The sequence below is a fragment of the Pelodiscus sinensis genome, chromosome 4, assembly GCF_049634645.1.
Source record: "Pelodiscus sinensis isolate JC-2024 chromosome 4, ASM4963464v1, whole genome shotgun sequence".
Lineage (NCBI taxonomy): Eukaryota > Metazoa > Chordata > Testudines > Trionychidae > Pelodiscus > Pelodiscus sinensis.
In genome coordinates this window covers 113,482,209-113,506,642 of record NC_134714.1, presented here as the reverse complement: position 1 = coordinate 113,506,642, position 24,434 = coordinate 113,482,209, and the positions used below count along the sequence as shown (strand labels likewise).

General features: G+C 45.1%; 1 protein-coding gene across 1 annotated transcript in view; it reads left to right on the top strand.

The window, feature by feature from the left end:
- SPTY2D1 (SPT2 chromatin protein domain containing 1) overlaps positions 1–22,729 on the top strand; it is a 33,655-nt gene extending 10,926 nt beyond the window's left edge. Inside the window, exons 2-6 of the mRNA XM_075928114.1 lie at positions 3,317–3,431; positions 4,796–6,676; positions 8,050–8,212; positions 16,058–16,135; positions 18,905–22,729. Of these exons, the coding sequence (XP_075784229.1) occupies positions 3,317–3,431; positions 4,796–6,676; positions 8,050–8,212; positions 16,058–16,135; positions 18,905–19,001 (2,334 nt within the window). The 3' untranslated portion in view covers positions 19,002–22,729. The remainder of the gene's footprint in view (positions 1–3,316; positions 3,432–4,795; positions 6,677–8,049; positions 8,213–16,057; positions 16,136–18,904) is intronic.
- Positions 22,730–24,434: the final 1,705 nt, after the last annotated feature.

Sequence of the window (24,434 nt, the reverse complement as noted above, 5' to 3'; positions counted from 1 at the left end):
TTTTTAATTAGGAGTCATGGTGGGGATATTTGTTGAATGAGACTAGCCACCTAAGTGATGGTGTATTTCAGCATGTTGCCAGCTGTAATTTCAGCCTTACTTCCCCAGGCAATTCTGTCAAATGGGGAAAATCTCAAAATTTTACAGGAGGATGCTGTATCACTGAGCAATTCAGTTAGCTAATGTCTTTCATTTATTAGCAGAAAGGAAGATGTAGACTTTCTAAAATTGTTTCTTTTCTTTGGGTTTTCCCAGCTGCTTTTGGATTTAACTAAGGTTCCCTATTTCAGTTATCTTCTCCATCGATCCTCTTTTTCTTTCTAAACCTTTTTAGTTTGAAGAGTGTCTTTTATATGTGTCAAGTATCAGAGGGGTAGCCATGTTAGTCTGGATTTGCAAAAGCGGCGTGGAATCATGTGGCACCTTATAGACTAACAGAAGTGTTGAAGCATAAGCTTTTGTGGGCAAAGACCCACTTCATCAGATGCATTTTATATGTGGAATTCCCTATATTTTTCCTTTTTCTTCTTCCACTCTTTAAAAGTTCTGCCTGACAGTTACCACTTAAATCAAAATGCTTAACAGCTTTTACACTGGAACTGAAATAATGACATCAGTTTCACACCTTTTATGTCAATGCAAGTTAGGGATGTTAAAAGTAGTTAATTAGGTAACTGTAGCCACTGATAGAAATGTAGCTGTGTTAGTCTGGTGTAGCTGAAACAAAATACAGGACTATGTAGCACTTTAAAGACTAACAAGATGGTTTATTAGACTAATAAACCATCTTGTTAAAGTGCTACATAGTCCTGTATTTTGTAGCCACTGAAAAATCTTAGCGGTTACACACTGCGGGCTCTGCAATATAAAGCTTATATTGCAGAGTTAGCACTTCAGTTGGCTCCCCAGGAGCAGAGCCGGCTGCGCTGTGGGCTCCCACTGCAGCCCCACTCCTGAAGAGCTGGCTACAGGCAGGCCCCGACTTACGCGGATCCAACTTATGTCGGATCCGCAGATACGAACAGGGCTGCCCCAGAGTACACGGACTGCGGGACCTCGCGGTCCTGCTGCCTGTGTACTCTGGGGCTTTCTCTGCGTCTCCCTGGTCTGCAGACCAGGAAGACGCAGAGCAAAGCTGCGGAGGGGCTCGGGCAGCCCAGGGGCGCCTGGGCTGCCCGAGCCCCCCGCCCTGCCCCCCCTCCCCCCGCGGCTTTGCAAAGCTTCGGGGGGGGGGGCTCGGGCAGCGAGGCAGCCCAGGCGCGCCTGGACTGCTCTGCTGCCGGCTTCCCCGCGGCTTTGCAAAGCTGCGGGGGGGCTCGGGCAGCGAGGCAGCCCAGGCGCGCCTGGACTGCTCTGCTGCCGGCTTCCCCGCGGCTTTGCAAAGCTGCGGGGAGGTTCGGGTAGCGGCTTTGCAAAGCTGGACGCCAGTTCCGACTTACATACAGATTCAACTTAAGAACAAACCTACAGTCCCTATCTTGTACGTAACCCGGGGACTGCCTGTACTGCCTCTGATACAGAGCCTGCAGTGCAGGGTGGCAGCCAGCACCTGGGTCCTGGTTCCATTCGTAGGGAGCTGGCTGCGAGTATCCTATTTGGATGTAATGTAAATTGATTTTTTTACAAAATTAAATTACATGCAAATTATTCTTAATGTGTTAAGTTCCAAACACAGATTTGTATCATATAAAATAGAGTCAGTGGAGTTGTATTGATTCCCATTTGTATGCAGTCACACAAGGAAGGCTGGAAGAAGTCTGTAGACTCTTTTGGTCTGGGAAGGAGAGTCATCCAAGAATGAAATGTATTGTCTCATTTTCCAGACAGAAGCTCGTATGATGTGCATGGTACTCCTCTCCCCCTCTGGGCTGGGGAGTGCAGAGCTGCTTATGGGTCCATTCTGCTGGCTGTTTCTACTAGACCACTAGTGTAGCTATTGCTAACATTTTCAGTCTCCCTTCCTTTTCTCGTTTTTCCCCCTCTTCATCTCTCTAGTTTTCTTCTCTCCTCTGTTTTGATCCATTTCCTCTTTGTTGCTTCCTTGTCCTTTTTATGCCCAGAATAGTTCATTTGTAATGGCTTTTGTACATAAGGCCTGTTCCTGAGCAGTGCTGACCAGCCTAATTTATTGTTGAAGTCTTTTGTGTAATGAATATTGCCTTTCATTGTTAATATATTTCAAGGCTTTGTTTACACTGAGGGTGTTAGATAGCGTGTAATTGAATAGTCATTTAACCACATCAGATGTTAGCGGTTACATGACTATTTGACAGTCCCCAGGGGTGGGGCTGGCAACCAGTGTGCTCCGGCCCCAGTCCCTCTATCAGAAGCAGCAGCACAGGCTCTCTCCACACATATCTGCAGGCAGTCTCTCCGCATGTATCCATCCCACTTGTCCCCCCCCATAGAGGCAGCAGTGGGGGCAGGCAAGAGCCAATGCTTAGGGTGGAAGCGGGGTCAGGGAAGCAGCCTCTGTCTGTGGCAGGCGCAGGCTCAGAACCCCTGCAGGCAGAGGCAGTGGGGGGGGGGGGGAGGTCGCACAGGCAGCTCCATGGAGCTGGTGTTTGGGAGGAGATGGCTGTTAAGCCAGCTCCCCTTCCCTCCCTGAACTCTGGCTCCTGCCTGTCCCCCTCTACTGCTCTGTAGGAAGCAGTGGAGGGAGGGCAGGCGGGAACAGATGTGTTGAGAGACTCCTTGCGTGTATCTGTTCTTGCCTGTCCCCCTCGCCTCCACGCTGTTGCCTCTATCAGAGACAGCAGCATGGATGGAGGAGGGCAGGCAGATGCAGTGCTTGTGGGAAGCCATCTTAAAAGTCAGCTTCCCATGGACACCAGCTCTGCCTCCCCGGCTCCACCCGCTACCTCTGATACAGAGGCAGCAAGTGGGAGAGGGGGATGTGTGCAGGCCACAGGATTAACTGATAAGCCCAGGTTTGTTGGTTAATCGTGTAGTCATCTACACATTGACATTCCTGGTCTACACTAGCACATTCCTAGTCTACACTAGTGGAAAAAACACTCCTTTGACTTATGAGTTTTGCTGATAAAAGTACTGGTGTGAACAGCGCTATGTTGGCAAGAGAGCGTTTCCTGTCCATTTAGCTTACACTATTTATTGTGGGTGGTTTAATTATGCTGGCAGAAGAGCTCTTACCTGCTGGCATGGAGAGGCTACATAGGAGACATTACAGTGCTTTAAGGTCTATAGTGTAAACATAGCCTAAATTTCTCATTGATTGTGATTTCCAATTTAGTAAAAATTACTATAAATATTAAAGCCTTTGTTTTTTTCTGATCAGTTTGCTTTCTCTTTGCAGAAAAGATACAGTTTGGCAGTAGGCCCTCCCAAAAAAGATCCAAGAGTCAAGGGTGTCCAATCTAAAGCAGTACAAGCTTTTCTGAGACGGAAAGAAGAAGAAATTAGGCAAAAAGGTACCTGTTAAAGTTGTTCAGAGTATTCCTATTGGAGATTGACTCTGTTACATTTTTACGCTACTCCTTATGCGCCTTTGAGTTATTATTATTATAGATCCCCACTCTTGGAATGTCCTTACATAACTGCCGCAGAATCAGAACCCTTGTAAAGCAGTGATCCTAAAGACTGAACACATTCTTCTTTGTGAATCTAAATGTTTGCTCAACAGCATTTCTGCAATTACTGTCAAAGCAGCCAGAAATGAACTAATAAGCATGGAGCAGGAGAGGACACAGGAAAATAGTCTGAACTTTTGTATAACTTTTAATGTTGGAAAAAGCTTATTTAGCCATGTCTGATGGTGACAGAAAGCTGGGCTTCCTGTCTTTACATCATAACATCATGCCTTTAAAAATTAGATATGTTAACCATATTTGGATTAATCTTAAATCTTTCTTGACTATACATTCTATTCAGACCATTGGTGTTTTAAAGCTGGGTATATGTTCCCTCTAGTTCATGGGTGGGCAAAAGGGTCTCTGCAGGCTGGATCCGGCCCACCAAGCAGGTTGATCAGTCCGCTGAGACCCTGCTGCTCCCCTGTCCCCAGGTCAATTAGGGCCTGGGGGCAGGGGAGCAAACAAAGCTTCCTTCTGTCCTGTGATCAGCACACAGTGCTTTGAAGTGCCGCACACTGCTTGCAGGGCAGGAGGAGAGGTCACGTGCTCCCCTGCCCCCAAATCGTGATTGGCCTGGGGGGCAGGAGGAGCATGCAAAGTTTCCTCCGCCCTCCCCCTGGCCCTGCGAGGAGTGCATGGCACTTTGAAGTGCTGCACGCTCCTTTCAGGGCAGGAGGAGGCTTCGCGTGCTTCTCCTGCCCCCAGGCCTATCAGGGCTTAGGGGCGGGGGAGCTGCGTGAAGCTTCCTTCGCCCTGTCCTGGTCCTATAAGGAGTGCATGGCACTTCAAAGTGCCAAGCACTGCTCGCAGTGGGGGAGAAGGCCTCGTGCTTCTCCAGGCCAATCAGGGCCTGGGGGTGGGGGAGTGTGTGTAGCCTCGTCTCGCCCCGCCAGGAGCATGGGTGCTTAGTGGGAAGGGGGGGGGCAAAGGGGCTTCACCACCCCCAGACCAACTATGGTCTGGGGGTGAGGAAGCCCAGAAGCATTCTGGACCTGCCCCTTCTGGATTAGGCCCCTCCCCTTCTGGCCCTACCCCGGGTCACTTCAAAAATTATGGCCCACCTCTGCTCTAGTTGTATGCAAACTGAACTGTAGCTATGTTCTTCATAATATTTACTTAACTCTCCTGGAATTCATTATCTCTAAAATTTTAGATTAGAAAAACCTTAGACTGAAAAATCTTTTCCTCATATTCTTTTACAGAACTAGCGGCAAAAAGGAAGAAGGAGGAACTTCTAGCTAAGCGTGTTGAACTGAAACATGACCGCAAAGCAAGAGCTATGGCCTCACGGACAAAGGACAACTTTTATGGCTATAATGGTATTCCTATTGAGGAGAAGCCTAAAAAAAGGCAGACTTCTGAAAATGTCAGTCGATGCACAGATGCAGAATATGGGACAGAAGATGATGCAGAGCAATTTGAATATAGTCAGACTGAATCTGAGCATGAACCAGAGGAATATGAAGAGAAACCTTCCAAAGCTCCTGTGAAACCAAAGGCACCTCCCAAAAGTGCTCCTAACCCTATGAACTTTATGGATCTTCTGAGACTGGCTGAAAAAAAACAGTACGAACCAGTAGAAATAAAAGTAGTGAAAAAGACTGAAGAAAGGCCAAGAACAGCAGAAGAATTGAGAGAGAGAGAATTTTTGGAGAGGAAAAACAAAAAGGAGGAAACCCAGAAAGAGAAAAAAAAACTTGACAAAGAGATTAAGAATGTAACTGCATCAAGTTCATCCAAAAAAATTATTTCTCATAAAGAGTTTATAAATGCAAAACTTAGCAAAAATTCAGTGGATAAACATTCCTCTTCAAAAGGCAGCTTCTCCTCTGTGTGTGGTGCTGATAAGAAATCCAGTGGGCCAGTGTGTAGCGACAAACATGCAAAGTCATCATCTTCCTCCAAATCCAATCAAGTGGAAAAAGCAAAAGTTACACAATATGGATCTTTAAAAAGCTCATCTAGTGGCATCCATAGTAAATCTTCAGTCAATGGAGTAGGAAAATTTGGGTCAAACTCTCATACATTAAGCTCAAAAACACCTTCTGATGGGGCTCAGAGAGTACAGTCTGCTAAAGAACTTAGTCTGAAAAAATCTAGTTCTAGCCACCCAAAACTGAGTAGTGCAGCACCCCCCCACCATGAAATTGCTAAAAACTCCAGCTCAGGGAGGCCAGGGAGCATTACAGGAACGGGTGGGCCCGGGCGGCCGGGGAGCAGTATGGGACCTGGGCGGCCTGGGAGTAGTACGGGGACCAGTGGGCCTGGGAGTGGTGCGGGGACAGCTGGGCCCGGGCGGCCTGGGAGTGGTGCGGGGACAGCTGGGCCCGGGCGTCCAGGGAGCGGTGCGGGAACAGGCGGGCCCGGGCGGCCGGGGAGTGGTGCGGGAACAGGCGGGCCCGGGCGGCCGGGGAGTGGTGCGGGGACAGGCGGCCCTGGGCGGCCGGGGAGTGGTGTGGGGACAGGCGGCCCTGGGCGGCCGGGGAGTGGTGTGGGGACAGGCGGACACGGGCGGCCGGGGAGTGGTGCCGGGACGAGTGGTGGGCACGGGCGGCTGGGGAGCAGTGCAGGGACAGGCGGGCCTGGGCGGCCGGGGAGTGGTGCAGTCTCGGGCGGGCCCGGGCGGCCGGGGAGCGGTGCGGTGACGGGCGTGACGGGGAGGCTGGGGAGCAGTGCGGGGACGAGCGGGATGGGGAGGCCAGGGAGCAGTGCAGGGACGGGTGGGCCCGGGAGGCCGGGAAGCGGTGTGGGGACGGGCGGGCCCGGGAGGCCTGGGAGCGGTGCGGGGTCGGGTGGGCCCGGGAGGCCTGGGAGCGGTGCGGGGTCGGGTGGGCCCGGGAGGCCAGGGGCCAGTGTGGTGCCTGGGCGGCCAGGAAGTGGTGTCGGGATAGGACCTGCAAAGTCAGTCAGTTCAGGTGTGGGACCTGGGCGACCAGGTAGCAGCTCAGTTTCAACTCCAAAACCTAAGTGCACTGTTGTATCAGAAACAATCTCATCTAAAAATCTAGTCTCGAGACCAAGTATTGCACAGATGAATGGAACGAGACCTACTTCAGGGCATAGACCAGTGTTTCATCCACAAGGTATGCTGTTTTCAGCAACTCATGTTTTATGTAATAAGTTTCATGCAGTACTCGTGCCACACTTCTGGGGTTGAAATTGGTCAGAATTGCAAGCAAATTGTAGATAGATTTTTCTAAGTGTGTCTGATAACCAATGTTGCATTCGGAAGAGTGTCACTAAATAGCAGAACGACTTTTTCTCTCGCCTTGCCACTCATTGCAGTATTTTTTTCCTCTTCATCTGACATTTATATCCAAGAAAGTAAGATCCTTAGATAGGTGTGGTCTTTTCTAGGGAAAGAAAAAGTACATAATACAGTGAACTTCCAATAATCCGGCACCTTTAGGACCCATGGGGTCCCTGATTATAAAATATGCCGGAGTACCAGAAGGGGAGCTATGAGGGGTCTGGGATAGGGGGTGGGAGGTCGGCAGGGAACTGCACAGCGTGGGAGAGGGCGGCGCTGTGGGACCAATCCGGCAGCACCCCAGCTGCTCTGTCCCCGGCTTCCCCAAGTCCGCTGCTGCTGAAACTGACCAGCGGCTGACTTGGGAAAGCCGGGGGCAGAGCAGCTCCAATTGTCCGGCTGGCCAGAGCACTTCCGGGTTCCAGTTGGTGCCAGACTTATCAGGAGTGCCGGACCACTGGATGCCGGACAATTGGAGTTTTACTGTAAATAGGAAGGAGGGGAGTCCAGCCAGCCAAAACATTAACTCTTTCAGGTAACTTTTAAACATAAGCTGCTTTTTAATGGTGGCTGGGTGAATGGCTAAAGGTAGAGAAATGAAGGATTCCTGAAGTCATGTCATTTAAAATTGTGCTTGCTTAATTATTTAATAGTGTCTTCTTTTCAAGGATCTCAAAGCACTTAGAAGACACTAGATCCCACAACAAACCTGGGATGTTTAAGTGTTGTCTGGATATACTCCATCTTATTAATATTGGGAAGTGAAGCTAAAAAATCTTTGTAGTTGTAAATTGGATTGCATTTTTGCATATCAGTGTATTCAGAATTCCATGCTTGAGTAATATTCCAGCATAAATTACCTTTCATTCTGGAAGTTCCTCTGGGATGCAGTTGAGTGTTATGATGGGAAACTTGGCTTGTTTATGTAGCTTAGAAGAAATATTTCATCTTGCTGAGACTCTTGGAATGTCCAAAAAAGTTGTATTTTTATTAACTTTATCTTGAGGCTCAGAGCTGCAAACTGTACCACAAATCATAGATACTTCTGCATGGAGTTCTTGATAAATAAATGATTTCACTAATGAAGAGGGGAGAGGAATAATGGGGAAAAAGATTAATAGAAAAATAATTAAAATAATCATTTTGATTAAAATTTAGTGCCCTGTGGATTACAGAAGTCATAAATATTTTACTCTTTCCGTTTAGGTCTTCCAAGGCCTTCTCTTCCACCTATAAGTTATAAAAGGCAAATAGACGATGACGACGATGAATATGATTCTGAAATGGATGATTTCATTGATGATGAAGGGCAACCCCAGGAAGAAATATCAAAACATATTCGAGAAATATTTGGCTATGATCGGAATAAGTAAGAAAAATTAAGAATATTTTCCCATTCTAAATTAATTTTGTTTGACCACCTCTTTTTTTCTGATATTGTAAAAGCTCAAAGTGTTGCATTCGGTGAATGGGAATTCTTTATTAAAACTTGTTTTAATGGATAATAACTAATCATAGAACTAAAAATTAATGGTAGCTTACTTTCAAATGATCATGACTTGATCACATTTATAATGTGCAAGCAAACAAAGTCCAAACAAGTAAGCGTGCGTGTATACATAAAGCTTACTTGTTTGTTTTGTAAAGTTGGTTCTGTTAAAGCATATTTTTATATATGTATACAGGCAGTCCCCGGGTTACGTACTAGACAGGGACTGTAGGTTTGTTCTTAAGTTGAATCTGTATGTAAGTCGGAACTGGCGCCCAGATTCAGCCGCTGCTGAAACTGACCGCCAGTTCTGACTTGGGGTTCTTAAGTTGAATCTGTATGTAAGTCAGAACTGGCGGTCAGTTTCAGCAGCGGCTGAATCTGGACGCCAGTTCCGACTTACATACAGATTCAACTTAAGAACCCCAAGTCAGCTGCTGCTGAAACTGATCAGCCGCTGATTCCAGGAAGCCCGGGGCAGAGCAACTGTGCCTCGGGCTTCCTGTAGTCAGCGCTGGTCAGTTTCAGCAACGGCTGACTTGGGGATGCCTGGGGCAGAGCAGCACCCCATCTGCTCTGCCCCAGGCATCCTGATTCAGCCACTGCTGAAACTGACCAGCAGCGGCTGAATCAGGACGCCTGGGGCAGAGCAGTTGGGGTGCTGCCGGGTTGGTCCAGTAGTGCCCAGAGCGGCGCTGCGGGACCAACCGGCAGCGCCCCAGCTGCTCTGCCCCAGGGTCCACAACAAAAGCCTGGTCTGCTGGGGGGGGAGGGGGGTCTGCGCCCCCCCCCCCCCCCCCAGCAGACCAGGGACACGGGGAGCAAAGGCGCAGTGGCGGGGTGCCTCGCCTCTGAGGCTTTGCTCTGGCGTGGGACCCGCCACCGCTGCGGCTTTGCTCCCGGTGCCCCTGGTCTGCTGGGGACCATCTCCAGCAGACCAGGGGCACCACGAGCAAACCTGCCGGGGCTGCGGCTTTGCTCCCGATGCCCCTGGTCTGCTGGAGACGGTCCCCAGCAGACCAGGGGCACCGGGAGCAGCTTTTCTCGCCCCGGAGGTCGAGGTGGCTGACCGCTGCCTTCGAGCTCCGGGGCGAGAGAGCCCCGTTCGTAAGTGCGGATCCGCGTAAGTCGGGGACTGCCTCTAATATGCTTTAATATACTTTAATAGAGCCAACTGTACAAAGCTGAAAACAATTGAGCCAAATCAGCAGGAGAGAGAATTTAATCAGAAAAAAATGTGAATGATAATTGAGGATAGTTTAAAAACATCTTACTAAATGCCCCAAAAGCTACAATCCAACAACTGAGATGAAGGGCCACGTTGGTTAAAAAAAAAAAAAGTCTGAATAAGAGGGAAAGTGAATACAACTATAAAAAAAATTCTCTCTATATATTAAAAAAACTTTTCCTGCAGTATGACAGAATAAGGTCATCACGTAACTCTGCATCCTGCCTTGTTTTACCTTCTCTCTTTCCCTCCCCTTTCTCCAGTGCTTAGCTGTTGCGTAGGGCTGAGGAGGCCGCAGAGCTCTGGGGAAGGGGGAGACTGAAGCTGCAAACCACGTGGCTTTTCCCCCTCTGGTGTTCTGGGAGGGTTCATGAGCTGTGCAGCCTCTCCTCTTATCCCTTCCACTCTCTCCTATGCTGGGGGGGGCAAAGCTGAAAGCCATGTAGCCTCTCCTCTTCCCCCTCCTTCCCCCCGGTGCTCCAGGGGGGCATCCCCCTCTCCAAGGTCTCCCCCTCTCTGGTGATCCAGGGCGGTGGAAGTTGCACCCCTTCCCTGCACCCCAGTCCCCTCACATACCACTTAGGTTGGGGGGAGGGCTGGGCCAGCATCACACTGACCGGCCCCCTTCCCTGGCTGCCGAGGGGAGGAAAGAGCCAGGGCCTGTGAGTGAGGGGAGAAGGCAGTGGGGCAAGAGTACAGGCAGCCTCGGGGCTGGGGCAGGGAGGAAGAGCTGGGGCTGGTGGGTGGGGTGGCAAGGCACCAGAGCAGGGCAAGAGTCGGGGTGTCCTTGGGTAAGTGGGGGGGAGAGCCTCAGCCCAACCCCCCGGCAGCCAGCGAGAGAGAGCTGGGTCAGCCTCAGCCTGGCCCAACTCCCAGCAAATGGAGGGATGAAGCTGGGCGAGCCTCAGCCCAGCTGAACCCTGGTGGCCAGGATGTGGGGAGAGCCGGGACTAGCCTGGCCTTGGGAGGAGCACGGGGGGAAGCAGCAGGCACGGGGAGAGACCTGGGGCAAGCCGGGGCTGCCACATCTCAGCCTGGTCCTCCCTGGTGGTGGGAGCAGGTGCTGGGGCTGTCTACCCCCAGAGAGTGGGGTGGGCAAGCGTAGCAAGCAGGGGGGTACTGTCCCCTAGTGATATCTAACAAATGGAAGAAAGGAAACATTAACAGTGATGAAAATAAGTTGAAAGTTAGGAATACAGTAAAACTCCAATTGTCTGTCATCCAGTGGTCTGGCACTCCTGATAGTCCAGCACCAACTGGAACCCGGAAGTGCTCTGGCCAGCCAGACAACTGGAGCTGCTCCACGCCGCTTCCCCAAGTCTGCTGCTGCTGCTGCTGAAACTGACCAGCTACAGACCTGGAGAAGCAGAGCAGAGCAGCTGGGGTGCTGCCAGGTTGGTCCTGCAGTGCCACTCAGGTGAGGGGCGGTGCTGAGGGACCAACCTGGCAGCACCCCAGCTCCTCTGCCCTACGGCTTCCCCAAGTCCGCCGCTGCTGAAACTGTGACTAGCGGCAGACTTAGGGAAGAGAGGGCAGAACAGCTAGGGTGCTGCCCGGTTGGTCCCGCAGTGCCGCCCCTCACCAGCACCCGGTTCGCCCCATGCTGCACCGTTCCCCGCCAGACCTCTCCTTCCCCCCCAGACCCGTCACAGCCCCCCTGCCAGAGTACCTCCTGATACTCTGGCATATCTGATAATCTGGCACCCCCTGAGTCCCAAAGGTGCCGGATTATCGGAAGTTTGCTGTAGCAGAAAGTTGTTAATGGAAGCAAAGGGACAAGGAAATAGCTATAGCTGTCACAGTGCTGCCTTTTCGGCCACCCTTGGAGGGCGGGGATAGGGCCTCGAGTCTCTCTAAAAAGTCACATTGACACAGGGCCCACCTGCCCGAGTCTCTCCACAACATAAGGCAGGGCCTGTTGGCCCACTGGCCGAGGTCTTTGTGCAAAGTTAGTGACTGTCTCTTTAACGCAGGGCCCACTGGCCCAAGTCTCTAGACAGAGCCACCAGTTGGCCCTTTAAGGTAGGGCTCACTGTCACAAGTCCCCATGCACTGTCACTGATCGGCCCTTTACGACGCGGCTGCAGGGGCTGCGACAGCAGGTCACTGATGGGTTGAGGCTGCCCCCTTGGTAGGGGGTCCCCAGGCCGCCCTATTCCACTGGGTCCTGGCCCAGGGCCCTGTGAGTGGCAGGATGGCCTGCTACTCCCTAGATGGGAATCCCACCAAAATGTGCTGAGGTTCCTGGGGCGCGAGAGGCTGCTCCTGGGCCACTTCCTAAATGGTCTAACAGGGTCTCTTCCTACATACTCGCGGGGTCCTCCACATTCCCAGGGGCGACTTCTCTGTGGACGACCGCGGAGACATCCCAACTGGCCCCAACATCTTCGTTGGCTTCTCCTGGAGTTGCTGGTTGATGCTGGTCAGGAGATCCCTTCCTGTGTCCTTCCCCTCCGGCTGCCAACGCAGACTGAGCCTCTCCCCAGGCTTTTATAGCTGAGCTGCAGCCTGGGCATGCTTGTTAGGGCTGCGGGGGCAGGGCCTCTGTAGTCAGGTATCCGTGGCTGAACCCTGCGAGTTCAGTATGGGGCTACTTCGCCCCATCACAAGCCAATAGAATTAAGGACAGTAAGAAGGATTTTTTTTTAAATGTTGGAAATGAAAAGAATCCTGATAGGTTTTTATTTAAATCGGGTATAACCAAAACATTATCAATAATCTAATAATCTCTGAAAGAGAGAATGCAGGCAGAATCCCAGCAGCAGAGTGGGGGTTATCCTGTTTATTGCACCCAATGTAGCATTTATGATTACCTGCCCTGTGGACAGGTGGCGTATGTGTGCATTCGATGCGAGGAGCTCCTGGCCCTTTGGGTGCATTTGGGCTTTGGAGACCAGGGTGGAGCTAAAGGAGGAGCTAAAGGAGGCTGAGAGGTACGTAGATGAGGCTTTTCGGGACACTGTAGAACTGTCCCACCTCCAGTCAGCCCCTGTGCTGTTAAGGAGGATGAAGGTCTCAGGGAAGGAGAACATTCAATTAGAGTAGAGGGAAACCATCCCATAGTTGCGATCCTTGTTCCAGATGATGTGGTATCCTCTCGCACTGAGGATATCTCGCCGGGGGAGTGAACTCCAGTTATTAGGAAAAGGCAGCTGTTAATACTGGGGAATTCAATCATTAGAAATATAGACATCTGAGTTTGTGATGACCAGGAGAATCATATGATGACTTGCCTGCCTAGTGCAAAGGTTGTGGATCTCTTGAGACACCTAGATAGACTTATGTGTAGTGCTGGGGAGGAGCCGGTGGTCGTGGTACCTGTAGGTACCAATGACACAGGGAAGAAAGAGTAGGAGAGAGGTCCTGGAGGCCAAATTTAGGCTGCTAGGAAAGAGATTGAAATCCAGGACCTCTATGGTGGCATTCTCTGAAATGCTTCCAGTCCCACGCACAGGGCCAGGTAGGCAGGCAGAGCTTCAGAGTCTCAATATGTGTTTGAGATGATGGTGTAGAGAGGAGGTGTTTAGGTTTATTAGGAAATGGAGAATCTTTTGGGAAAGGGGGAGTTTATACAGGAAGGATGGGCTCCACCTAAACCAAAATGGAACTAGACTGCTCGCGCTTTACTCTACGACCTTTTAAAAGTTGTTTTTAAACTAAGGGCTGGGGGAAAGCCGACGGGTGTGGAGAAGCACATGGATTGGACGAAGACATCTCTGAAGAGAGGGTCTATTAATAGAGAGAGAAGGTCTTTTCATGAATATTTAAGAGGGAAGGTCCTTGCATGGATTGATAACTGGTTAAAAGACAGGAAACAAAGGATAGGAATAAATGGTAAGTTCTCAGAATGGAGAGAGGTAACTAGTGGAGTCTCCCAAGGTTCTGTCCTGGGACCAGTCCTATTCAACTTATTTATAAATGATCTGGAGAAAAGGGTAAACAGTGACGTGGCAAAATTTGCAGATGATACTAAACTGCTCAAGATAATTAAGATCAAAACAGATTGTGAAGAGCTTCGAAAGATCTCACCAAACTAAAGTGATTGGGCAACAAAATGGCAAATGAAATGTAATGTTGATAAATGTAAAGTAATGCACTTTGGAAAAATAATTCCAACTATACATACAAAATAATGGGAACTAATTTAGCTATAACTACTCAAGAGAGAGATCTTGGAGTCATTGTGGATAGTTCTCTGAAAACATCCACGCAGTGTGCAGCAGCAGTCAAAAAAAAACAAACAATGTTAGAATGAATTAAAAAGGGGATTGAGAATAGGACAGAGAATATCTTATAGCTTCTATATAAATCCATGATATGCCCACATCTTGAATACTGCATACAGATATGGTTGCCTCGTCTCAAAAAAGATATATTGGCATTGGAAAAGGTTCAGAAAAGAGCAACAGAAATTATTAGGGATTTGGAATGGGTCCCATATGGAGAGAGATTAAAAAGACTGTGACTTTTCAGTTTAGAAAAAGAGGATACTAAGGGGGGGATATGATAGAGGTCTATAAAATCATGACTGATGTGGAAAGAAAAGTTATTTACTTATTCCCATAAGAGCTAGGGGTTACCAAATGAAATTAATAGGTAGCAGGTTTAAAACAAACAAAAGGAAGTTTTTCTTCACTTGGTGCACAGTCAACCTCTCAAATGCCTTGCCAGAGGATGTTGTGAAAACCAGGACTTTAACAGGTTTCAAAAAAGAACTACAGGTTGTGTATCCCTTAACTAGGACTCTCTGGTCCAGCAACATTCATGGTCCGGTAGAACCATGGATATTCCTGGATCACAGAACCCAGGTATAGGGAGGTTGCGCTCCAGGGCAGGGAGTGGCGGGGGTGTGCGGAGACTCATCCAGGAGCCAGGGCGCAGAGGAGTGGGAAATGTAGCAGGGAGCTCTAATGTTAAATATTTATTCTGTATTCAACATTATACAGTAAACTTCTGTTAATCCGGCACCTTTACGACCCAGGGGGTGCCGGATTATCAGATATGCTGGAGTACCGGAAGGCGGGCTATGAGAGGTCTAGGGAGCGGGGCGTGTCGGCGGGGAACTGCGCAGTGTGGGAGAGGGCACCGCTGCGGGACCAACCCGGCAGCACCCCAGCTGCTCTGCCCCCGGCTTTCCCAAGTCAGCAGCTGCTGAAACTGACCAACGGCTGACTTAGGAAAGCCAGGGGGCAGAGCAGCTGGGGTGCTGCTGGGTTTGTCCCGCAGCGCCACTCAGGTGAGGGTTGGTGCTGCGGGACAAACCCGGCAGCACCCCAGCTACTCTGCCCCCGGCTTCCCCAAGTTAGCTGCTGCTGAAACTGACCAGCGGCTGACTTGGGGAAGCCAGGGGCAGAGCAGCTCCAATTGTCCGGCTGGCCGGAGCACTTCCGGGTTCCAGTTGGTCCCGGACTATCAGGAGTGCTGGACCACTGGATGCTGGACAATTGGAGTTTTACTGTAGGATCTTCTTGCCTAGCTCTTCAGTTTGTGTTAACTGCTTTGTCAGATCTCTTGATATATTTGTTGCATAGAACAATAAACATGCACACATTGGCACAGAATTGAAACCTATAATTTGCCTCACTTCATAGACTGCTTCCTTTCGTAATCTATATTTTTAAACTTAATGTTATTTCAAAAACTTCGTTTGTCTTGATAAAATCATATTTTCTTTGATACATTGGGGCAACTTTAATAGAGTTGCCATGAACACATAACCCACCATATGAATTATTATTTTGAATACTATCAGATGAACATTTTTTACTTGAAGATTTGTGAAGCAAACGTATTATCCTCTTCTGCTTGTAATTGTTCCTCCATAGCTGTTCTGCCAGTCAGTATGGCTGTCATTAAAATATCATGATTGTTCAACCACAAGAGGTGACCACCTCACACTGTTGAATTGTGTGAAGGAGGAAACAGTTGCCTACTTTTTCTACTTGACTTTCATTTGTCATTTTTGGTGGATGGGCAAGAAGATGGGTAACTAAACGATCATAGTTCAAGGTGAGGAAATGAGTAAAACTATTCTAATAGACTAAAAAAAGCCTGGCATACTGTCAAGAACTTTTCTTTTATATCTTTTAACTTTTTCTTTTAATCCAAAGATTAAATCATATGGATACATGTGTTTTCTAATGAAGAATACTAGGCATTTTGTGTGTTCTTAGGGACACTTGGACCTGTGAGAGCAGGTGTGATATAGTTTGCACTGCAACAGATATGAAACATCACAAGTGTCAGGTGTGCTGCATAGGACAGGACGTGCTTTCTGTAATTCACTCCTGAATGTTGGTTAACATACTTGGTTAAGTTAAAGTATGTTTATTATTTGTTGGATTAAAACTTGATTTTAATTTTTTGGAGAAATGTGATAGGGTATAGTTTTATTTTAAAAAATCATGCCTGTTCATAATTCAGTTGATTTGTATTAGTATAGATTAACTCTAATATTTTTTCATTCTATTGGATTAAATATAAGTGTTTCCTTTCAGGTATAAAGATGACAGTGATTATGCCTTACGTTACATGGAAAGCAGCTGGAAAGAACAGCAGAAAGAAGAGGCCAGGAGGTATGTATTAGATTTAAGTTTTGGTAGCAAGAGGTTTCTTCTGTTTGCTGCTAGAATCTTTAAGACATACAGTTGAATTAAAATGCACATTTGGCAAATTAAATTTGGCCCTGAATATAAACTTTGTGAATACACAAAACTTAAGGGCAAAAATCTTCCATGAGCGTCTTATAGTCAAAATTTTTTAACAACCCTTGTAGTTTATCACTTAAAGATTGTAGAATTTTGCTCATTCTTGAGCTGGAAAAAGGAATGGACTAGTAGGTGCATATATAAACATTGTCCTGACGCAAAAATGCAAAATATAGTAGTGTAAAATAATGAAAAAGAAAGCAGATTTTTGAATTTCAGTTATGTAAAGCTGGGGCTTCTCTTCAGTGAAAATGATACAGGCCAAGAGTCTGGTAGTTTTGAAAGTGAATGTGGTGCATTTATAAAACATACTCATTGTTTTACGCCAATTGCTGAGTACTGGAACTCATATAGGCAGAGTTACATAAGTTTCCTTTTTCCATTATTAGGCCTTTACATTGTCCTTCAAAAGGTGTGTAAGATATTACATACTTGCAGCTTCTTACCAAGGATGGCCAGTAGGTCTTCATTGCGTCCCCATGTATACCAATTCCTCTCACAAAGTTAGCCTGCAATTTGGAGTTGGAGGAACTAAGCCCCAACATTTGGGGCTGCCGGAGGTGGGGCCATGCATGCGCCGTGTGCCCAGTGCGGGGGCCGTGCATGCGCCGGCAGCCCAGGGCACAAGAATGGCTCAGGCTGTCCCTGGTCACTAAGCAGGCACACATAAATGCCCCAGAGGGCGCCATGGCACCCGCAGGCACCATGTTGGGGACCACTGGAGTAAGGGCATGTCTAAACTACATCCCTCTTTCGAAAGAGGGATGTAAATTAGACAGATTGAAAGTGCAAATGAAGCAGAGATTTAAATATCCCGCGCTTCATTTGCATAATCATGTCACAGCATTCTTTCGAAAAGAGGTATTTTGAAAGTGAAACTGCCATCTACATGTGGTTCTTTCAGGGAAAAAAAAACCCTTTTTCGAAAGATCCTGTACTCCTCGGATCTTTCGAATAAGGGTTTTTTTTTTCAAAAGAACCATGTCTAGATGGAGGTTTCACTTTCGAAATGCCCTTTTTCAAAAGAATGCTATGATGCTATTATACAAATGAAGCGCAGGATATTTAAATCTCCGCTTCATTTTCATTTTCGATCTGCCTGATTTACATTCCTCTTTCGAAAGAGGGATGTAGTTTAGACATAGCCTCAGTGTCCAGTCTTTTACTGAATGCTACACAACAGCTTTTCTTCACCAAGCTATTTGATTGGTACCCTGTAACAAGGGTTGATCACCTGGTTCCCTGTTTTACTGGAAAAAATATTTCTAAAGGTAGTAGATGCTCCCCTTAAAAGTCTAAGGAACGAATGGTATTAATTGCAAAGCACTTCTGGAAAATCTTCTCGTTGCCTCAAAATGCTTCCAACCAAATATCCTAGGCATATTGTGCAGTTTTGAAGTGAAGAGAGATCTTTCTGACACATCAAACTTAAAATTCTGGATACTATGTGTGACAGACAGAGCCAGGTCTGGACACAGCTGAGGGTGTCCGCTCAAGACGAATTGCTCAAATTTGGGACTCCTTGCAGCCCCCCGACTGGTGAACTTTCCAAACAGGCCACAAACCAGTTCCACAGAGCGCTTCAGCTGCCTGCCTGAAGCCTCACGAGCAAAACCCCTTCGACACCCCAGCAATATCCGTGCCCCAGATGCCCTGGGCCTCATACACAGGTGGGGGGGGTCTTATAACCCAATCCCACCTACCCTGAACAAGTTCTGTCCCGGTTCCAAGAAACCATCCACAGATCCCAGGCCAATTTACACTCTGGATCTTACCCACAAATCACGCTGAGCCAGTCCTTTAGAATCTACAATCTAAAGGTTTATTACTACAAGAAAGAAAAGCATGAGAGTAAGGTTGTTAAAGAATCATACATTACATGCATCGAGTTTCCCAGTTCTCGATGCAGGCTCTAGCAGAGATGTTATAGCTGCTGGCTTAAAAGTCCTTGTTGCACATCCTGTAGCAGGATGGGTCCACAGTTCTTCCCGGCTCGTGATTCCCTGCGAGGCCGCATCTGGGGTCAGAAGCAGATCTGAAGACAACATGGAGTCGACCACATGGCCTACTTATACCCCCTCCTGGCTTCTTCCAAGCCAGGAGGGAGTCACATGGCCAGTGGCCAGGTGTGTCTTTGGCCTTCAGAGGCCCATTGTAGCTGGAGCTTCACTCATTAGCATGTCCACAGGCAAACATTCCTAGCCCATTACTCAAGCACATTCAGAAAGATTTCCAGTCTCCATACAGAGTACAGATTCCTAACTCCACACACAGACATTATACAGATATATAAAGAGCAGATAAAGAATCAGAAGAAAGTAAGCTTTTGTTTGACCCCTCACATGGCCCCTTTGTACCACTTTTGGGGTGAACACCCCCCCATGGGTGTAGCAGTGACCCGGCTGCTCCCCTCACAATTCAATAACGTGACACCATGCAGCTTTCATTTAAAAATAAATGCAATATCTTAAGCCAAACTACAAATATTTGAATACATGGTGTATGTATTACTTTAACTTAAACTCTGAATTTGTGTGTCTTAGTTTTTCTATGTGAAAAGGAGAGCAGGACTTGTACATGTTAATGTCTCCTGGGTAGCATTGTGTAAAGGATGTGATATCTTCTCTTATTTGACAGTTTGAGACTTGGTGTTCAAGAGGACCTAGAAGAGATGAGACGTGAAGAGGAGGAATTGAAGCGTAAGAGACAGGCAAAGAAGCTGAGGACACATTAACTGATTTACAGTGGTTTTGTTCTCTTTGACCTGGTCACCCTTTTGCCTCCATATATCAGCTGTTATAGTACGTTAGTTTTTATTTGCTTATTGGAGAGCAAGAGAATATGTAAGGGAGGAAAGGGCATTGAAAAACAAGGCTTTAGTTTAACCCTAAAAATATTTATTTTTAATACTTGCCAGGGTTAATTTTTTACAAAAAGAAACTAATGCAGATTTTTGGAATAAAAGCTATTAATGAATGTTTCCATTAACTAAATTAGTTGTTAAAAATGCCAGCAGAAGTATTGACTAACTATGCACTGGTTTGCAAGATATATATGGGCCCATACAACAGTAAATCAGATTTGCATTCTTCATTGACATGTGAAAAATATGACTTCCATTTGTGTTCCTTGGTTATTCTTGAGAGATAAAGATACTGCTTTGTGTGTCTAAAATCTCCTGAGTTAGGATCCCTCAAAATATGGAAATATCTTCTATTCAAAACAAATTGGTTGTAACTTTCAGCCATTGCCACTGATGTTTAAAGCAATAAAATAATGTTTTTCTGATTTGAGAGCCCTTGTGTCTTAACAAAAATAGTAATTAAATAATCAGAAGAACCTTTGATTTCTAAAAAATGCATGTCATTCATTATACCTTGCATTTAGCAGTGTGACCAAAAGATTGCATTGGAGTTTTTATGTCTGGAATGTCAATGCCAACCTATTTCAGTAAAACATAGATAATAAAAAATTTTCCTGAAAAATAGGAATTTCCAGTGTTTGTCTATAACTTGTACTTTTTGGCTTGTGAATTTTAAAATCGGTGTTACAATTTCAGCTGTTTTTACATATTGAATGTACAGTACACTTATGTTTTCTCTTGCATTAAAAATCAGGGTTTTAAAATATGAAGCAGCTATTTATGCAAGCAGTTCCAAAGTCTGGAAGAGTACATGGTTGTTAAGTTGTGTGAAATACAGAATTTTCAGATATTTTCTGATCAAGCCAAGATGCACTTGCAATTCCTCTGTGATATCAAATAACTTGGCAATTGTCATTCTGAATTAACTAGTGAATGCTTCTGATTTAATTTTAGCAAACCAAAAATTTAAATGTAATGTGTATCAAGAGAGTTCCCTCTATTTTGATGCCAATATTGCACCTTTATTTAAAACTATGCACTACAAAGATAAGTTTCCTCTCAGTAAATAAGCATATAAATAATAGGCACAGGGTTCATCTAAATCTGCAGAGATTGCACTCTAGGTTCACAGTCCTAACTTAATGATGCATTACTTTGTATCCCCCAGGCTACTATGATATATAATCTCAGCAAAGTTGAAGTATCACTACTATACTCTGCTTCAAGCCTTAGCTCACCATTTGTAGTACTTCTGCCATTAGATACTTAAACTATTGCTAACTTCTAATGCCAGGAGCATTTGGCATAGTGCTAAGAGGTTATTGGGGTAAGTGGAAGAGACTGGCTAAGGAATACGTAAGGGTTGGGGGAAGAGAAATTGCATGCAAAACGAGAAGACGCACAAGGAAGAAGGGAACTTATTCCATCAGAGAGTATTTCGTCTCATTGCTGCCTCCAGAAATACCATTTCTAGCATCAAAATGGAAGCACCAGGTTAGCAGGTGACTTGACTCGTAAGGAAAAAAGAGGTACTGTCCCTATTATAAACTGGTTTTGGCAGTGGTGTAGCAGTCCACCTTTTCAACTCATTGCTAAAATGAATGAACCCTTTGGATAGTCGTTACAGGTTTATGTAGTTTTAGTTAACAGAGATATCCAAATGAAGGTAACTACCAGTGTACCTCTGTATTTTTAAAAATGGTATATTGCATAACTTAAAAACAGGTCCATCTTTATTGTACCTGCTCAATATATTTGAGATAATGCAAGATACTGTAACCTCATTGGTTGATTATTTATGTGTTATTGTATGTTTGCCTCTTCTTAATGGGACCAGTTGAAATTGTTTGCTGTCGTTCTACCATTATCCACTCAGACGATGACTGAATGTTGGGACCTTGACGAAGTTGCTGTTTTTTTAATTTTTAAACTGAACTGAACCTCTAGATCTTGGTCATCCCAGATAACTATATTAGTCACAAACAATAATCTGAATTGTTGAAAAATCTTTGGGAAAAAATACACTATTTGATCCACTGAAATTTTGAAGTGTATATTAGAAAATGACACCACCAAAATATTCAATTTAGAGCTAAATCTGCATTTTTGGATAAAAAAATAGGTGAAATAAAATCCTGATTATCCTTTTTTAACTCATTTGATTGGCAGTGATGTTGTAATTAATCACTATTACAAGATTTGTTGAACTCTCTAATCTTGAAAGCACTTGGTTGTTGTTTGTCTTGTAGAAGATGACTGGAATATAGTCTCTGTTGTCAGTCTTTCTCAAGCACAGTACATCTTGTGTTCTATTTGTTCCCTCACAAAAATAATCATGGTTTAAAATTTGTTCTTAATATTTCATATAAAAACGTAATTAATCTTTGTAATCTTAGCATCCAAGAAATATTTTCTCCTAGCTGGTAAGGGCTACTAATGTTTTTGCAAATTTTGTACAATTAGATTTTAATTAACATGTCTTTGTACATTTACTGCATTCTTTGTAAATCAGTTGGAAAAATACTAAAACATTATTTTTTAAAAAAATCCTAGCTTAAAATTCAAAAATCTGTTTATTCTACCAGATACTTAATTTTATTTTGTTAATGTAATCAATGCCTGATAACTCTTCAAAAGACTTTGGAGTAAAAAACAAAAAATACTCAACCACCTATTCCTGCTTATGAGGATTACATTTAAGCTAGTGACTTTATTCATAATTAAATGTTTGTTTGGGTTTTCAGATATTTGTTTGAAGATGTGCCTTTTTTTTACTAAATTGTGTCTAAAATCTATTCATGAATGAAGGAGTCTATAAAAATAAAGGTTAGTCTGTTTCTGATATCACAGATGACATATACTTTAAACTTGGTTGTCTGAAATAAGTTTTCATAAAACCTTTCCAGGTTAGACTTCAACTGCACAAGTACAGTAGCTATTTCTTTACTTATATTACTAAAAGTCATTTAAGGGCACTTTGTATTAGACTTTTTTGAAAATGTTTTGTATTTACAGTTCAGCTGTACTTACACTTCACAGCAGTGACCTCGGGAGGTCAGGGTAACACATCACAGGAAGCCTTAGTGTGCAACTCTGTACTGTGCTTTAAAGTAGAAATATTTCAATGTATGTGAAATAATTTCTTCACTGGAGTCTGGAATTATTTTTGTGTAATCCCTAAATTTGTGCAGGAAAGGTTGTTTTTTAATAATTGAAACTCAATCTAGTATCTCAAACATACTTCTATAAATATAAGAGATAAATATAGGAGACCAAAACACAGAAAGAAAATATATGGAGAGAGACTGGTGTTTAAATTGTGATGAATGTACTTGACTTTTATTTATTCTGGTGAGTGTGATGCAATATTGAATTGTCAGTGCGTAATTGAGTGCTTACTGTGTTAGCCTATGATTTTCTTTGAGGGTTTCATTTGTGCACAATGTTTTTTACACAATGTGACAAATAGCGTAAAAACTTACATAGCTTAACTGTTTTCTGGGTGCTGTCAAGAAAATGTATATACTTTTTGCACATGCACAGTGCAGATAAAAGTTTTGCATATGTATAAATTACAGACATTAAACATTTTATTTATATTTTTCATTGGTTTGCATTAATTTATAGAATATTTATGCTATTTTTCTCTCCCAGACTCCTTACAAGATACTAGGTGAGCCCCAGTTGTCCTAAAGGGAGAGAAACTGCTTGTGTAGCCAACCTGAATATATGAAAATCTAGCAATGTAACTCAGCCATTCAGGAAGGGATGTAGTGTTTATTATCTTGATATATGGCAATGTATTCTTGTGACTTTCTATAGTTTCAAATGAGTATCTCTTAGGATAATCAAAATATAGATTGAAAACTGCAGCCTTCCTTTCATCTGTTCCATTTATTATAAGAGAAAGGGATTTTGTACACTCTTATTTGGTTTGTTTCAGTACCCTTCACAATTGTATAAGTACCACTCTACTCTCAATTCAGACGATTTTAATAGAGGGGCACAGATTGGACATTTTCTATTTTAAAAATACCTCCTGAAATGGTAGGCAGTAACCCAACACCAGCCTTGCAAATAAATTTAAAATTCCATATGATGGCTTGTTTAAAAAGCAAACATTGACACTGCACAGTGACAAACCATCCCTCCATTCAGTGCTGACTCCATCCTTATGCCCAACCTATTTGAGACTTTTTGCCTAGTTTTGCTGGCAAGTTGGGGCCTCCAGGGAGAGTTGGTGGAATAGTGTGCCATGCAGAGTTTCAGCTCTGATCATAGAATTATAGAACACTAGAACTGGAAGGGATCTCAAGAGGTCATCGAGTCCAGTCCCCTGCCCTCATAGCAGGACCCAGTATCGTCTACACCATCCCTGATAGATGTCTGTCTAACCTGCTCTTAAATATTTCCAGAGATGGAGATTCTACAACTTCCCTGGGCATCTTATTCCAGTGTTTCACCACCCTGAGAGGAAGTTTTTTCTAATGTCCAACCTAAACCTCCCTTGCTGCAGCTTAAGCCAATTGCTTCTTGTCCTATCCTCAGAGGCCAATGAAAACAATTTTTCTCCTTCCTCCTTGTGATACCCTTTAAATATCTGAAAACCGCTATCGTGTCTCAGTCTTCTCCTTTCCAAACTAAACAAGCCCAATTCTTTAAGTCTTCCCTCATAGCTCATGTTCTTTAGACCTTTAATCATTCTTGTTCTTCTCTGGACCTTGTCCAGTTTCTCCACATCTTTCTTGAAATGTGGTGCCAAGAACTGGACACAATACTCCAACTGAGGCCTAATCAGCGCAGAGTAGAGCAGAAGAATGACTTCTCGAGTCTTGTTCTCAACACTCTTGTTAATGCATCCCAGAATCACGTTGGCTTTTTTTTTTTTTTTTTTTTTTTTTGCATCAGTGTCACACTGTTGACTCATATTTAGCTAGTGGTCCACTATGACCCCTAGATCCCTTTCAGCAGTACTCCTTCCTAGACAGTTGCTTCCCATTCTATATGTGTATGATGATGCAGCTTTTATGTTCTTGTTGACCAACTTCAGAAATATAAAGACTTGGAGCCTGTTTCTCCAATACCTCATCCCTCATGGTTGTTTATACCCATGAAAATCGGATGTCAGTACAATTCTGATTTGGTAGCAATTTGCATTCCATGCATGAGGGTAAATGAATACCTGGGGTGCAAGGTAGTAGAAATAGGGTCATCTGCTTCCCTTTTTTGAGAGGACCAAATGAGTTGGTGATTTTGGGGGTACACTTGGAAGCAGAAACTAACTCCAGATGTCATATTTTGCCA